The sequence below is a fragment of the Neophocaena asiaeorientalis genome, unplaced genomic scaffold (assembly GCF_003031525.2).
Source record: "Neophocaena asiaeorientalis asiaeorientalis breed wild unplaced genomic scaffold, Neophocaena_asiaeorientalis_V1.1 scaffold62, whole genome shotgun sequence".
NCBI classification, from domain to species: domain Eukaryota; kingdom Metazoa; phylum Chordata; class Mammalia; order Artiodactyla; family Phocoenidae; genus Neophocaena; species Neophocaena asiaeorientalis.
The window spans coordinates 1-12395 of NW_020175191.1; the positions used below are offsets into that span (position 1 = coordinate 1).

General features: G+C 44.9%; 1 protein-coding gene and 1 pseudogene across 2 annotated transcripts; one reads left to right on the plus strand and one right to left on the minus strand.

Moving 5' to 3' along the window:
- Positions 1 to 6: 6 nt before the first annotated feature.
- Positions 7 to 2650, plus strand: LOC112413036 (NEDD8-conjugating enzyme UBE2F pseudogene; annotated as a pseudogene).
- A 2175-nt stretch (positions 2651 to 4825) lies between these two features.
- WDR77 (WD repeat domain 77) lies at positions 4826 to 12341 on the minus strand. Of its 2 annotated transcripts, XM_024764937.1 has the most exons (11): positions 12036 to 12341; positions 11589 to 11774; positions 10664 to 10805; positions 10336 to 10385; positions 7878 to 7948; positions 7687 to 7741; positions 7152 to 7223; positions 6442 to 6550; positions 5832 to 5900; positions 5173 to 5248; positions 4826 to 5117 (listed from the first exon to the last, which is right to left on the minus strand). In XM_024764937.1, exons 1-11 carry the CDS (start codon positions 12148 to 12150, stop codon positions 5055 to 5057), a joined length of 1008 nt encoding a protein of 335 aa, XP_024620705.1. In that variant the 5' UTR covers positions 12151 to 12341; the 3' UTR covers positions 4826 to 5054. The 2 variants fall into 2 exon arrangements, with proteins under 2 accessions (XP_024620705.1, XP_024620704.1); XM_024764936.1 differs by having other exon boundaries at positions 4826 to 5248.
- Between the last annotated feature and the right edge of the window lie 54 nt (positions 12342 to 12395).

A 12395-nucleotide genomic window follows, 5' to 3' on the forward strand; every position in this document is an offset into this window, starting at 1 on the left:
AAAGTTCCACTGGTGGGACTGGTGCTGCCGCCACTGGGCTGTCACTCGTCATTGCCAGATACCCTTTCTTTGAATCTTTTCTGCACTGCCTCCAGATTTAAGTCCTACATGGGAGTAGCCAAATGGCCAAGCCTAGTTCAGCTGCCTACACCCTGGTGGCTTAGGTCAAAGAAAAAAACAAAACAAAACCTAGGCCTCTTTAAGCTTCCATAGTCTCCCCTCCAAAGCACATCAGTGGAATCCATTTCAAAAGCGCATCCAACACATTACTTCGCTGTTTGAGATCTTCAGCATGGCTCACAGCACCCACCATCCAGTGGCAACTAACCTCATCTCCTTTTATCCTGCACCCCCACCTCCATACTTAGCCCTAGCTGCAGTGACCTCCTTCTCTAGAAAGCTCTAAGCTCCTTCCACAGCAGGACTCTCACACTGCCACTTCCATCAGGAATTCTTCCCCAGCCCCAAGCATCAGCTAACTCACATCCAACCTTTAGGACTCAATCCAAATGTCACTTCACCAGGGAAGATTTGCCACTTCTTCATGTCTGGCTATCATCCTTCTGTTTAGCAATCTTTATTTCTTTTGGCTAGCACTAAAACATTATTTCCTTCCTGTCTCTCTCTCTAGACTAAGCTGCAGAAGTGTGGACTGACCATGTCCGTCTTGCTCACTACCACACACGATGCCCAAAAGCTTCTGATACACCACAGCTGCTCACTCTTGAATGTCTGGTGACTTCCCTGCCTGGTTCCTGACCCATCTAGAATTCTCAGTAGATAAAGCCAATGCTTCTCAAACATTAACATGCAGGAGTCACTGGGGAAGTTGTGAAAATATACTCTGATTTCGGAGGTCTGAACACTCTGCCCTTCTAACAAGTTCTAGGTGATGCCAATGCTGCTGGCGCACAGACCACACTTTGAGGAGCAAGTCAACACCTTATGAAATCAAATGATAAGCCAGACACATAGCACAAACACTGTACGATTCCACTCACAGAGGTACCTAGAATAGTCAAATTCATAGACCTGAAAGTAGAATGGTGGTCGTCAAGATCTTGGAGGAGAGTTATTATTCAATGAGTACAAAGTTTCAACTTGGGATGATGGATGGTGGCTGCACAATGTGAATGTACTTAATGCCAGTGAACCGTACACTTAAAATGGTTAAAATGGTAAATTTTATCATAATGTTTTTTTTAAAAAACAACTTAAGAAAAACAAACAAGGCCCACGTTGGCCCTGCCAAGTACAGACTGCAACAGGGGCCCAGGAATGGTGTGGGGCACCCAGCCTGTGTCTCCAGGTGCCGAGGTCAAAGGTAGCATTAATGCTAACTCTGCCAGGCAAATTGACATTGGATAATGGTCAGGGGCCTGTACATCGGCCAGTTTCTATCCTAATCAGAGGGTTTCTGTGAGAGACAAGTTGCTTGTTAAAGATCTGGCAGAATTTGAAGCTGATATACTTACACATGTAAAGTACATTTTCTGATTCAAACAAGCTTCATTCCTTTCAGCTGAGATTCTAGATAAGGGTTACCATTGGAGTGGAAAATTTTAGTTTGAAGTTCCTAATGCTTATAACATGGTGCCTCCCGAAGTGAAATATACCAGAATCTGACAACCAACATCACAGTGACAATGAAATGTCTACATTCACTGAAGGAACTTGCACCCAGTAGCACTGGCTTTCCCACCAGAAAGTTGAAAGGATGGTGTTTGGGGGTGAAACCCTTTACTTACTGACCTTTTGAATTCTGACGATCTCTTATACATTGAAGAAGCAGATCATTTACAAGACAAGGAGTTTCCAGAATACGCTGAGGACTACATTAAACCTTACTCTAGATGATAAAAGATTTTACGATCAGTGACTGTATCTATAACTTAAAATGAGTTAACGCTTCCTGTCCTGATCTTTGCACCTCCTTCACTCCCTGGATTGCACTAGTCCTACGACCATGTAATGAAGATGAAAAACTCCACAACTGCCCGTTTTTGATGAAGAACTCAATAAGAAAATGTGTTTGGGGCTCAAAACTGGTCTGCCTCCTTTACTTTTCCAAAATCAAGCTATATAGACTGCTGATGCTCTTGAGAGATTTTAATTACATCAAAATAGAGACTAGAGCTTCCTCACCCTTTTTCCAAACAAAATCAGTTCCCTGCACAAGTGATTCTAAATTTCAGTGTGACCCAGAGATTGGCAGTAAGAAAGTTGCTACGAATGGTGATTTGATATGAATTCTTTCAGCTTCTATCACATATGCTGGCTCTCTTTAGGTGCCCTAAAACTTCCCTAGGATGCATACAAAAATTTGATGTATGTCTTACTGAAAGAAATGCTTATGTAAGTATAGTTTGGAACAAACCTTTTTTTTTTCTATTCTTTTAGTTTGTAGATACAGTTAAGTCAAACAACTACAGAAATACAAAGAATATGAAAGCACATTGCTCATACTGTCCAAATGCAACAAGAAATCTGCATTTTACGAATCAGAGCCCTTTACTTTTGGGTCTAGATGTGGCAAGAGTTTTGGAGCCCTCTGTAACTGAGTGATTAAAAAATAAACTACAGAGGGCTTCCCTGGTGGCGCAGTGGTTGAGAGTCCGCCTACCAATGCGGGGGACACGGGCTCATGCCCCGGTCCGGGAAGATCCCACATGCTGCGGAGCGACTAGGCCCGTGAGCCATGGCCGCTGAGCCTGCGCGTCCCGAGCCTGTGCTCCGCAACAGGAGAGGCCACAACAGTGAGAGGCCCGCATACCGCAAAAAAAATAAATAAATAAACTACAGAGACCCTCCCACACCCACCCTCCCAATCTCCTGCCCTTTCTATAATGCTGCCCAGAGGAAACATGGCTGGGAGTCTGGAGCAGTCAGAGCTTGGGTGATTTTGCTGCCTCAATGCGACTGTGGATCAGCAGTTAATGCCTATAGAGCTGGTAATTGACCAGCCTCCTACCGTCCTGTAGGGCAGGACAGATCTTGGAGAACCAGCCTGATGTCTGGAGCTACCTGAAACAGTACTTGAGCCAACCTCAGTGTTTGTTGTTCTGAGCACCAGAAATCAGAGGTGGAATATAGTCGGTCAGGTTAGTGGACTTCCCAGTAAGAATAAGAATAGGAAAATGGACTTACTCCAGCAATTGGATATTTGAACCAGTGAAATTAAATGCAAAATATATGCTTGTATAGTTTTAAACAAAAAAAACAAAATGAGCCCATTTCCATCTGTGGTCAGCAAATCTGTGCTCACTCTACTGAAACTACTCCCAAGTCAATGGCCTAGTAAACAGCACTGCATGTGATACTACATTTCTGATTATTTTGAGGTCACCTTCTATTTTGAACCATCTTTTTTTTTCTCACTGTTATAGACACATTCAATCACAATTGTGAGGGTCATTCCTACTGTGACTTCGATTACATTTGCAAATGTCTTGGTGATGATCATGAATAGATGTGAATTACTTGCATCAGCACAGATCTATCTGAATCTAAACTAATATTTTTTACATTAAGTAACATGGTTCTTCAAACTCTAGGTTTTCCTTCGCTGATGTCATTTTAACCACCTTGACACATTATACTCATTTCCTTGGACTCTTATCTCTTTCAATGACTCTTCTCTCCACCATTCTTCAGTCCATGAGGAACATGCCCATGAAAATTTAATTCCTACCCACCTCACCCTCTACCTCACTTTCTCTAAGTGATCACAAATTTTAAGCTTTTACTGCTGGGAAGAACTTAAGTGTTTCTACCAACACATCCTATTACCTCCCAAGAAGTTACACTTACGAACAGTGAGGGCTTCAATTCCATCTCCCCTCAAACCCGACAGTTAGATCATATGACAACAAATTCCCATGTCTTTACTCCAGGGTAATTGTGAGAACAGAGCTCACGCTCAGCAAGGGTGAAACACAGAAGTTTTACTTACAAATACTTTGCCCATGAAACTGCCCCAGTTTCATAATATTTTAGCTAAACGAAACTTGCAAAACACAAAGGACATAATTGATTTAATTTAGTTTCAATACAATCAGTAATTGATCCATAACTTCTAAGTGGCAGTAGCCACCAACCAAGTAACCAAATATTTACCTTAAGTTCCAGCTAGCTACTCTGGGGGGCTGGGGAAGCACACAAAAAAGTAACAGGCTATAAGAGATACCCTGATGACTCACGTAAGTAGCATGTCTAACGGCACATGACATACACGCTTCAAAAGACAAGCCAACAATGAATCAACTTTTTATTTCACTGACCGGTACTTCCGATTCTTTCTCTGATGCCGTATTCAAAATTTTCAGAGTCCCCCAAAATAGCATTTAGGCTTCCTATATCCAGAAACAGGGGCCCAGAGGCAAAAAAGGTCAGGCCCCAGACTGTTTTCAGGTGGGAAAGTGGCAGACATTCCTATGCAAGTCTGTGTCAGTTTTTAACTGAAATGCCTTTAAGCTCTCCATCCTGAAACTCTTCTATGGCATCTATGACAGAAATACACTCATCTCTCATATACACAACTCCATGGGGGTCAGGGGTGGGGTGGGGGCATTACACAGGTACCAGCCAAACTTCTTATTAAGCCAGAAACTGGACTTCTGGCTCAGTTTAATAACAAGGGATGCGCAAAACTGTGGTGAGTGTCCTGGCTCTTCCTCAAGGTGAGCTGGGCTGGATGTGAATGGAAGCACTGCCCATGACAAAGGTGAATTTAAGCTCTATAAAAAAATAAAATTGCTCCTATCTCTATGAGCTGCTTCCAAGAATCCAGGGATGCCCACATCCCATACCTCATACAGACATGAATTTTTTATTCCCCCCATAACAAAAGCTATTTACCCACATACACACTCAGATACATACATATCCATGTTCAAGGAAGTTTTTCTTCCCTGGCTACAGGACCCCAGAATCCAGCCTACCCCAGGCTGAGAGACAATGCCTATTAACTGCACAGATCTGGTGTACCAACATACTGTAAAAGGCTCCTGTGTTGTCTCACCAACTGAGAGGGAAGGGGCAAAGGGAGTGGATACTCATTGGGGATTTGCTTTTTGTCTGAAATCCAATCTACTCAGCAACACTCTTAGGTCCAGGCTCTGGGAGAGGTTCTGTGGGCACGATATGGTGGATGACCTGATGGTCCCAGCCCACCGTGGTAAGAAGGGAGTGATTGAGCGGGGACCAAGTGGCATCTCTCACAAAGTCTCTGTGGGCTCGGCTTCTAAACCTACAAGAGAACAAAGAAAAGTGTGGGCATAGTAAGAGACAGAGGAAAAAGCAGAAATGGAAAGAAGAGACCCAACACACCCAGGGCACACTTCACCATATATGGCCTAGTCACCAGCATAGTGGTGTAGCTACCCACAGAAGACTTCATCATCCAGTCTAGGACCCTATATTCATAGAAGAAATGATAGCTAGACCAAGGGTGGTGATATGAGCCAGTATCAGACAGCATCTCATGGCAAAGAAGGAAGTACAATCAGATCTTCTGTCTGGTACCTTTCCCCCTATAGCAGGTTGCATTTCCTACATGAGGTTCTTTGTGTGAAAAGGGTAGACCGTCTCTTTCTGGGAGTCAGTCGGGATGTCAGGATCAGAAATCACACCCACCACCACATTCCTCCTCTACCAGGGACAGAGCTGGTTGTGAGTCCGCCCCCAGAACAGGGAGACAGTCAGCAGTCGGCCTGCTTCCATCACCAAGTCTCCTTGAAAGAGACAACCCAGTTTTCCAAAGAGAAAAAGGACCCAGCCACGTGTTGCTCCCCTCCCTGATTCCTGATCACAGGGCTCCACGGCACACTTACACCTCAGAAAGGCCTGAGTCCAGCACAGCAAGGGAGCAGTCTTCACTGACAGAGGCCAGGAAGGGAGCACTAGGAGAGAAGGAGGGGGTTGGCAGACATAAAGCCCATGGTTCTCAAGACAAAACCTGACTGGGTAGTCCCCAAAGCCCACCTAAAATGATCAGAGAAGGTGGCTTGATCCCCACTTTGGGTTAAGGCCTGGCTACCACTCAAGTCTAGGTACAAGTTCCAAGGAAAGATGAGGAAAATGGAGCAAAGTCAGGGTTGACAGCCATCCTGGCAACTAACCATCCCATCTAGTCCCTCCCTGTAGCTTCAGTGATGATCCAGAAACACAGGCTTTCCAACCACACAGCCCTACAAGCCCACAGTATTAATCATCTTGGGTGTCGAGCAGGAACAAGACCATATTTTAGCCATTTGCAGTCAGAGACCATACAACCCCAAAAATGGACTACAGTCTTAAGAGATCTTTCACATTCCAAAACCTCAGCTACAACAGTGCCTGCTTTAAGGAGATACCCAATCAGCTAATGCTACGTCAACGCAAGCATCCCCCCTCATTCTTCCTATTCATACCCACCAGGCCCTTGATGACAAAGAACAGTACCTGTGCGGGGAGAACACCAGCCCAGTGACACACTGGGAGTGCACAGCTGAGCTGAGGGCACAGCTTGCACTCTTGGTGTCCACAAGGGAGACAGTTCCATTCTCATCACCTGAAGGAAAGAGGGAGTACATCACAGAGGTTACGAGCATGGGCTGTGGACTCAGCCAGATCTGGATTTGAATGCTAGGTCCTCCATCCTGAACAAGTTAACCACCCTAAGCATTACAGAGAAACATTACAGAGCAAGGGGAGAAACTGAGCATCAGCTTCCTCTTTGGTAAAGTAGGAATAACTAGTCATTTGGGGGTTCTGGAAATTAAATTAATGGATGACGTAATTGTTATCGCAAACTATGTCACCATACACACAGCCATATCACCATGTTAACACAACTGTCCCTGCTAGACAACAATATTCCCCATGTAGCAATCCACTTGCTTTGCGGCCCACTGACTTCTAGCCATGAATACAAGAGCCACAGCAAAGAGTCAGGAATCAAATCTACGAGGGCAAGAATCACCATGTTCTCCAAAGCTAAACTAAAACCACTTTTGGGTCACCCCACCTCCCTGCACCCGCATTAATATAATTCACCTTGCGCCCAAGCGTGCTGACGAGACTGAGCAGCCAGAGTCTCGAATTATGGGGTCAGCTCTCTGGCTCATCCTCCCCTTCCCAGAGTCAACACACAGTTCGACGTGCTGCCTTACCAAAGACAAAGACTTCACTCTGCTGAGGATGCCAAGCCAGGGAGGCGGGAAGGTAGCCAGAGGCACTGCAGCCTGCAAAGGGAGGAAGAGGGGTCTGGAACGAGACTCCGAGCCCAGCTCTGAGCCGAAGCTTCCCAGGTGAAGTCACTCGCCATCCCAGGAGCACCTTTATTCAGTGTCCCAAGCCCTGCTAAGGCAGTCCTGTCCTCACCCTTGACCCTCACAACCTACATCTACCCATCAGCCTCCTGCCCTTTCCAGACGTGAATCACGGGCAAGTTTCAAAACAAAGCGTGAAGATAACAGCTCTGACCCCTTTGTTCGCCCATCCAGGAAATGTAAGGGACCCACCCAGTAACTAGCCCTTCCTCTTGGGACCCACTGCAAACAATGTGCCTCAGTGGGAAAGAAAGCAGTTGTGTCATTTGTGTCAGTGACTGGGCATCTGGCAGTTTTGCCTCTGACTCTGGCCAAGGAAAGCCTCTTCCAGGTGGGTTCCTAGTATCACTCTCCCACCACTGGCTCTCAGACTCACCCATCTGTGATGCTGGCTTGGGACAGCGGGTATCCCACAGTAAAATCCTATTGTCCTGAAAGAAGGGACAGAAAAAGGGCTTCACAATCCAAAGAAGAAGCTGCTGGCCAGAAGCCCTCCACACTAGACTTAGGTCTAAATGGTCTGAGTGTGGTTTGGATGTGGGAAGGAAAAAAGAGATTATATCTCACCTCACCACATGAAAGAAACACAGAATCCTTGTGGGGAGAGGCAGCAACACAGGTGACCTGCCCAGAGTGAGCTGTAAAGGAGACAGAACAAGAAATAAGACAGAGAAGATGCAGGCATTACAATCAAGCAGCCCAGACACTATGAAGGGGTAGGAGGGAGGGTGTGAGAAATAGGCCTAGTCTCACGATGCAAATTAACAAATTCTGTGAGATTTTTGGATTAGACGAAACCTAAGAGGAAATGTTGATATCATTACGAAAACTCAAAAGGCTTGGAGAAAAATGAATCACTAAAGACATGGAAGATAAGTTAAATGCTGAATAAGAACAGGAGAGGAATTTACAGTAAAGACATCCTAGAATAGCAGTAGCACACATGCCTCCAGGTAGCATACAAAGACTTCTGAGGGAGTTCTGGACACTGAGAGTTTTAAGGGAATTTCTCTAATGTTCTTCTTCCATATTGAACTGAGAAGCTGCCTATAACCTGCCAGTGCTGACCTCTACTCTCACAGTCACCCTTCTCCCATGTGTAGAAGAAATACACACCTCTCACCCACCCCAAACCTTACCATGATGCTCAGGAGTATAAAAACCTAAGGAATAAAACAAAAGGGGCTTTTCCTGAGACAAAGAAAGAGCACTTGTGTAAAATTCTGTGAAGGAGGCTGGCCTTTCTCAGCCACACCACAAACACAAGTGTGGTTCTGTCACTGATCTCTTCTCTTTAGTAATGAGAATTTTGAAACATATGACAGGTGGTTGTCATAAGGACATCCATAAGCTTATCTGAATTTAAAAATAAAGTCAGACTTTTTCTGACTGAAAGTTAAGTCCCACTTGGCCAACTGGCTTAACAGTGCATATGGTTTTTGGCAGTTAGGTTATTTGGTAGATGTTTTACATAAATTAAATGAGCTTAATCTGCAAATCCAAATTTTTGACAAACATATTATAAAAGTGTACAATAAATGACATGGCCAGATATAACTTTCTTTGCAACTAGTTAAATTTAAATTAGATACTAATTTGAAAATGTGTGAGAGGGTACACTTTTTCAAAATTCTTTTAGGGCTACATGCTAAAATTGTTAAAGGTCTCCGCTAAATGTTAATTACAGGCTGTGGAAACCACCTTCTCCAAAGTGACTTAACCAGACTTTCTGAGATAGTCTGAATGTGGCTCTGCCCTGAGACAGAAGTGTGGGCTCAAACTACCTTCCATAGAATCCATGGAAAGCCAACACGAGGAAAAGGAATGTATTGCTCACTTGAGAAAAGCAAAGCTTTGGGACAAACACCATGGGGGAGTACAAAAGATGAAAAAAAAATATGTGGTTCCTCTGCCCTCAAGGAATTTGGAATCAGTGGGGGGAATAAGAATAAACACAAAGAACTAATTAAAAAGGCTGAAAGGAACAAGTGCTGAAAAAGAGTTATTTAGCACTGACCGGAAAAACACATCGTAAGTCTAGGAAACAAAAGGCAAGTACAGTAGACTTTGAGCACTGACATTTTAACATTATTGTCTAACTATCTGCAAGCGACCATGAAGCTCCAGGAGATATATGAGTTTATGATTTTGCTTCGCTCATATCTGAATCACGCACTTTGAAGTTAGAACTGGCAGAGAAAGGCACTTAGTCACTGGGGGAACCAGTGATCACCCATATCTACATCTCTTAGCCACACACACATTAACGCTCTATACATTATCTTCATTAAGATTTGGTATCTTCATGAGGAATGGCTCCCAAAATAAAGTCAACTGCTAGTGCTGCTAATGAAAGTGAGCAGAAAAAGGAACATTAATAGAAAGTGATGGTTCTCACCAAAAAAATGAGACTTTATAGAGGTGAATATGCAAAAGTTCAAGATTCACAAGTATCAGGGTTTATACTTGGAGAATGCCAAAGATCTACTGTGATCGGGTTTAGATAGCATGGTATGCTTGAAGGAGTGACAGGAAAAAGGCTTGAATGCCAGGACATGAACATGAGATTGTAACCTGCAAGCCACAAGAAACCAATGAAAGACTAAAGATTACAGGAAGAACAATGAGATGAGTGCCACCGTCTGTAATAAGATAAAGCCTGAAAGTAAATGGGAGCATAAGAAATGGAACAGAAGGTCACTGACGAAATGGAAAAAGACTCCAAAGAACTTGGGGACCAACTGATAGTGGGAAACAGGAGGAGTGGAAGAGGACTGGGATTTTCAGCCTCAGGTGACCAAGAAGGTGGTGAGGCTGTCAATAAAAAGAAAAAAAATAGGGAAATTATGAAAAGGGCTAGAATCGACATTGGAGCCTGACCGTAGTTTTGGAAGAAATACACTACCAGGCAGGAGAGCAAAGAATTGATATCACTAACATGCAAGCAAAGTTCAAAGAGCCCAAAGGGGAGAATAAAAACAAAATAGCCAAAGCCAGGACTGAAAAGGAAAGAACATGCACTCACCTCGGTATGAGTTCAGAATCATCTGCTGAGCAAGGTCCCAAACTTTGATGCTAAGAAGTAAAAGGAAACAGAGGCTTAATTTGACCTACACTACCTACATAAAAACGTGTGTTCAAGTAAGAACGCCCTATGTCTTTGCCTACTGGACTTCTGGTACAGCCTACTTTTACCATGGATTGCAAAAATCTCTAAGAAAACCTTATAGGCATGTCATAATTAGTCACTGGGTTCTTATAATGAGCCCAAAACATAATTTAATGAGGCTAATATGATGCTAAAGACACCCAAAGGAGGCCCAGAAACAGGAGCGATGAGAGGAGGGACCCACCAGAAGTCTTTGCTACCACTGACAGCTTGCATGCCAGAGCTTAGGACACTGACTGTAGACACAATGTCATCGTGCTCATACTTGCAGAACTTGCTGACAATTAGTGTCTCATTCTCATCCAGCTCCCACAATTCAACAGCACCTGTTGGGGGTGGGGAGTAGGATGAGGGAAACAAGCTTGGATTATGCCAAGACAGAAATTCGCTTCTAGGATTCTAAGCTCTCAGGAGACAAGGAGGAAATCTCCCCAGTGATCTGAGCAGCACACAGGCCGTATGGTTAAATATTCCCAGTTATTTGGACACTAAAGTATTTGTTGAACAATTTGAATAAATGTCTTAGAGTCATAAAAATATGTTGAATAACATAAAAATATGTTGTACAGTGACTAAGTATAGAAAATCATCAGATAGCTGCCCTGAATATAGAGTGTTCAAGCTCAATCGCCAGAGAGGCTCAATCTTTAATGTCCCACACTTATCCTTCCATGCAATGCCTGCCAACGTCCATATTCTGATTTCTTTTTTTTTTAATGTCAAAGCCTCCATTGCTGAGACTGACATTCAAGGCAAAGAAAGCCGAATAAAGGCATTTAAGAACAAAATGGGAAGAAATGGAAAGAGCACAGATTGGCCTCGGCATAATCTTTAAGATCAAGATTATCCTTGGTTTGGGGTTGTGGATACAGAGAAGAAAAATAGTTCCAATTAATTTCTTAATTTTGTTATGGATTATACTACGAATTTCCACCAAACAATTTAGAATCTTGGGGAAGGTATTTCCTACCTACACAGTTACTCTCCTTCGGGACCAACACCCTCAAGCTCCCCCAAGCACTGAGTATGGGATTTTAAAAATTGAGCACAGCCCGACCTATACCCATGGCCTCCATCCCACCTGTAAGGTTCAGGAGAAAGTGACTCACCTGAATCGGAAGCCACTAGGATACCTCTGTCCCCTACCCAAGTGAGGTCAGCCACTCCGGCCTCCGTCTGGACTCCAGCGGAGCAGAAACCTTCGTTGGGGGCGGCACAAGGGTCCTTGAAAAGCCAGAGGGAGCCAGCCCAGCAGCGGCCACTCAGGCTAGAAGCCCCGAGCAGAAGCGCCCCATCTAAGGGAGATACAAGCTGTCAGCGCGTGAGGAGTGGAAGGGCTAATCTCCCTGGTGACCGCCCAGCAGCCAGCTGGCCGGGTCTGGATCGGAACCCAGGAACGCCGAGCACGGCTGGGGACTGAGCTCAGCGACGCGAGGCAAGGGTGAGGATGGCATGCGGGGTAAGCGGGGGGCTGGGGGAAGGCTGGAAGGTTTAGTCCCGGGAAAGGGCATTCGGGGTGGGGTGAGGGAACTCCCAGACCCAGGACCTAGGCTCACCCGACCGGTACCGCGCAGCCTCCAATTGCCGCTCCATACAGGCTGGTGCATTAGGAGGAAGGTTCCACTCCCGGGCCTCCGGGGGCACTAGCGGGGGCGGGGTTTCCTTCCGCATCTCCACGATTCCAACTCCAACCTAGACCCAAACTGGACGCCCGCCGGAGACTCAGCTCCGCGAGCCACCACGTGGCCCCGCTATAGGCCTCCGCCCCTCTGGCCAGGCTACAGCCTCTCTACATCTCGCGAGAATTGCTTCTACGATTCCATTCCGCTTTCCAGCGAGCAACCTCTTGCCGCGGGCTCTCAGTCCCCTGTGCTTCTTATCGCAAAAAAAAAAAAAAAAAAAAAAAAAAAAAAAAA